The sequence below is a fragment of the Ailuropoda melanoleuca genome, chromosome 19, assembly GCF_002007445.2.
Source record: "Ailuropoda melanoleuca isolate Jingjing chromosome 19, ASM200744v2, whole genome shotgun sequence".
Taxonomy (NCBI): Eukaryota; Metazoa; Chordata; class Mammalia; order Carnivora; family Ursidae; genus Ailuropoda; species Ailuropoda melanoleuca.
Window position 1 is genome coordinate 8,010,245 of NC_048236.1, and position 4,472 is coordinate 8,014,716.

The 4,472-nt window shown below is 35.3% G+C and overlaps 1 protein-coding gene across 1 annotated transcript; it reads right to left on the minus strand.

The window, feature by feature from the left end:
* Positions 1-2,646: 2,646 nt before the first annotated feature.
* On the minus strand, positions 2,647-3,607 carry DEFB113 (defensin beta 113). The gene is made up of 2 exons (XM_019795506.1): positions 3,550-3,607; positions 2,647-2,837 (listed from the first exon to the last, which is right to left on the minus strand). The coding sequence occupies exons 1-2, from the start codon at positions 3,605-3,607 to the stop codon at positions 2,647-2,649; spliced, it is 249 nt and encodes an 82-aa protein (XP_019651065.1).
* Positions 3,608-4,472: the final 865 nt, after the last annotated feature.

The following is a 4,472-nucleotide window of genomic DNA, read 5'->3' on the forward strand; positions in this document are numbered from 1 at the left end:
GATATTTCTGAAAGTTAATTTTTTACCTTTTTAAGAAAACGTTGTTTTTTTTTTTTAAGATTTTATTTATTTATGTGACAGAGAGACAGCCAGCGAGAGAGGGAACACAGCAGGGGAGTGGGAGAGGAAGAAGCAGGCTCACAGTGGAGGAGCCTGATGTGGGGCTCGATCCCATAACGCCGGGATCACGCCCTGAGCCGAAGGCAGACACTTAACGACTAGGCCACCCAGGAGCCCCTTGAAAACGGTTTTTGCTTTTGATTTTTTTCCTATTGTTTTTCCATTTTACAGTTAATTAATTGCTGATCTTACTTGATTATTTCCTTCCTTCTGTTGAGTAAAAATAAGGGTTTCATTGAGATATTTAGTTTATAAAATGAGATTTAATTTGCCCTTCTTTTTCTAAATTCTTTTTTTTTCCTTTTTCTAAGTTCTTAAAGTGGAAGTTTAAATCATTGGTTTGAAACATTTCAAAAATATTTATGTATTTATTTATTTATTTATTTATTTGAGAGAGAGGGTGCACACCTGTGTATGCGTGCAAGGTAGGGCTGGGGTGGAGTGAGGTGGGAAGAGCAGAGGAGGAAGGAGAGGGAGGGGGAAAGAATCTCAAGTAGAATTGTGCTGAGCGGGAAGCCCAACTTGGGGCTGTATCTCCCGACCCTGAGATCATGACCTGAGTTGAAACCAAGACTAGGGTGTTCAACGGACATAGCCACCCAGGCACCCATCTTATTTTTTATTATAACCATTTAAAAATACTGTGGTTATAGGCTTGGGCTCTCTTTTTGTCAATGTCTCTTTGTTTTTGTGTGTGTCACTGTCTGTCTCTTGTTCCCTCCCTCCCTCCCTCTCTCTCATCACTTGTACCAGAGGAAGCAACGTACCATGTTCTGAGAATCCCTGTGGAGTGGCCCAGATGATGTGGTCAGAATCCATGACCCTCTATTTAATAACTTGTAAAGAATTGAAGCTCTATGTCCAATAGCTCCCAAGAACAAAGTCTGGCAACAACCAAATGAGCAAGCTAAGAAACAGATCCTTCGACCCCTGTCGAGTATCTAGATGTCTACAGCTCCAGTCACCTGCTTTAGTGCAAGTTCATCAGCGACCTTGAGACAGAAGCACCAAGCTAAGATGCTTCTGGAATCCTTTCCACAGAGTCTATGAGCTAATAAAGGTTTTTAAGGCTGTTACCTCTTGGAATAATTTGTTATGCAGAAAAAAAATAATTAATACAATATCCTGTCTTACATTCTCTATCTTTTAATTGGTATGTTTACATTTAATATTTACACTTAACGAAATTATAATATGGTTGTGTTTAAAACTGCCATGTTATTTGTTTTCTATTTGTTCTCTCTGCTTTTGTTCCTTTTTCCTTCCTTTCCTATCTGTACATTTTTTTATTATTACATTTAATCTACTCCATTGGTTATATATAAATATATTTTTGTTCTTGCTGTATGGTTTATAATACAGCTCTTTAACTTTCATGTATAATGTAACTTACAATCCTATACTAATATTTTACCTTTCCCATAGTTTGGGCTTGTGTCATTCATGTCTTTCTGCAATGCAATAAATTGCACAATACATTATTACTTTTGTTTTGAGCAGCAAATTGTCTTTTACAGAGATTAAAAACTGAGGGAAAGAATATTTTACATTTATCCACAAATTTACAAATTTTAACTCAGTTTATTCCTTTGTGAAGGTCCAAATTTCTATCTTGTATAGTCTTACTTCTCCTGGACAACTTTTGTATATTTCTCAAGAAAGGTCTGCTGACCTTTACCCATGTTGTAGAATGAGTTTGTACTTTATTCCATTTTATTGCCAAAATAAGGAATGTGGAATGTGAAAAATCAGAAGCACAATGAATTCATTGAAGTTGGGGGTAAGGACAGAAGTATTAAGTACTGAATTATAAGATAAAGAAGTTAAATAAATTTCGTAAGGGCCTAGAGAGAGGACCCTTGGTTTGGCTGCCTGTGTTCAGAATTAATTATGATAAAAGATTAGCTCTAGAATTAGAAATGGCCTTTTGTTTTGTTTTGTTTTCCTTGGACATTCTCCAAAATTTGTATTCTCCAAATTTTATTATATTTTATAAGAGAAAAAAATCCTCTAAAAATGTCTTTAATTTGCTTTTATTCTCATCACATTTTACTCCCAGTTGAGTTTTGTTTGATTGTTCTTATAAATACATCACCAATAATGTCTTATTATGTGATTAAGGTATTTATGACCTTGTGTTTAAGATTTAAGTACATTTTCCTGAAATTATGGAAAGGTAGCATAAACCATGATTGATGACTGATGCCTAAAAGATCATATGAAAATAATGAGGCTACTGCACAGGATAAATAAACAGGTCAGAGATAAATGGAAGTATTAAAGATGAAAGGTGTTTGTCATGTGGGTAGAAGAGAACTTCTGCCAGTTTAATAAATAAGTAACCACTCTTCTTTACGTCTCTTGCATCTAACCCAACACTGAACTCACTAGCCACCATGATATAATTGTGTAATCCAGAAGGCCAGAGGACACCCACACAAAAATAGATTGATAAAAAGTAGAAAATTCATTTTTATTAATAGTAATGTTACAACTTAGTGTTATATAGTATGGTAGACTTCTAATTTACAGTATATGCCTTGTGCTATTGATGGGTTTAGGGACAGGTTTTTGGTATTCCCGTATAACACAGCAGGGCTCAGTACTGCAGTAATTATATATGTACTCCCAAGTGTTGCATGAAGTCTTGCAAACACCACGAACAAGGTAACATTCTCTTTTTTTCTCTCCATCTTCTTTTGTTTTTTTCTGTGAAACTAGGAAAAAGTATCTATGATCACAAATCCAGATTTAATCCCCTTGCAATGATAGGCGGATAGATAATAGACAGGTAAGCATATAAAGTTGTTAAAGTAGAGAGTTAAACCATTTTGTTTCTAAAATCATGTCCAGGTAACTATAAAAAAAGGTTCACATTTTATCCCTTACAAATTGTGACAATATAAATACTTATTTATCCAACAATATCTCCTTTGCCAATAGCTTAAAAAAAAAGAATATCATTAAATATTTAATCTGTGCATGCTTCCTCAAGAGTAAAGAGAAAAAATGTGGAAAAAATAGTCTACCTGTTTTGTGTTCTAAATGACCATCCACCTCTAACACCCGCTCACCCAACAAATTGCTGGGCCAGTTGTAGAAAGCTTAATGTTGACAACAGCTACAGTATCAGTTCATTAATTCACATGTAAAAAGAGAAGGCAGTAGGAAGTTTGTAAGAAGTCATAGTCTCATCAAACAAAATAACAAACAGATTTAATTCTACATTGTGGGAGGGTTTTTTTCCCCCCTTTATCTTTTCAGCTATCAGTTCTGCTCATTTCTTCTTTCATGTGAAATAGAGTGAAATGCATTATAGATTCACGTGGCGTCTCCTAACAATTTAATTGTTTGATTTTTTTTTCCAGAGTAAAGCATTTACAAAAAACATTTTGTTCTTCCTTCTTTTTTCATATTAGCAAATATTACCTGATGGACCACAAGACACAGTGAAGACAAAGGTCAGGAAAATACAAAGTATCTTCATTGCTGGTATTGTTACTTCAGTGAAGTCGAGGCCGACCTCAAAATGACTGAGAGTTGTGCTATTCCTTGACAAAAGAAAGAGGAACTCTTGTTTTTATAGACTTCTCAGCGTAATTACTATTCTGATTAATGCCGCCTTTCCAGCTTGAGCACATATTCGTGTATTGTGTAATAGCGACACACAGAATAGAGGACTTAGTTCTGTTAGGACCTCAATGAGCCAAATGTGAACTCATTTTCAGTTATACAAGCAAATAATAGGGTGAAAGTCTTTTTAAATTTTTTAACTGAAAGCACACAGTCTTATCTATACTTTCAGTCACGTGCTTTCTTGCACATCTACTATGTGCCAGGCAGTGTTTTAAGCACTTTATATAGATTCGCCAGCTTAATCTTCATTATGCATTCTATGACACAGAACTTCTTTTCCAATTGAGGAAAATTGTGGCACAGAAGGATTACGTAATTGCCTCAAATCAGACATGTAGTGACTGGTAGAGCGGAGGGGAACTCTAAGGTAAGGTGATGCCAGAGTCTATACTCTATTACCTTCTTCACCCTCATACCCGAGTAAAAGAGTGTTTATCATGTGAAGTTATCCTCTGTATACTGGCCTGAACCAGACAGTTCCGGGGATGCATTTTTTCTACAAGAAGAAAATATTTCTAAAACACAGTTTCAGTACTGTTACATTAAAAATGACTATAGTGATGCTATAAGAATAGTCAGTATAATTCTTTACACGGGATGACTTATTCATAGGACTGACTACTTCCTTCCTAGGGGAAAGCAGTGTGTTAAAAGTTGAAAGAGCACTGGATTTGGATACAGAAAACTAATCTTGGCATCTGGCTCTTCTATTTACT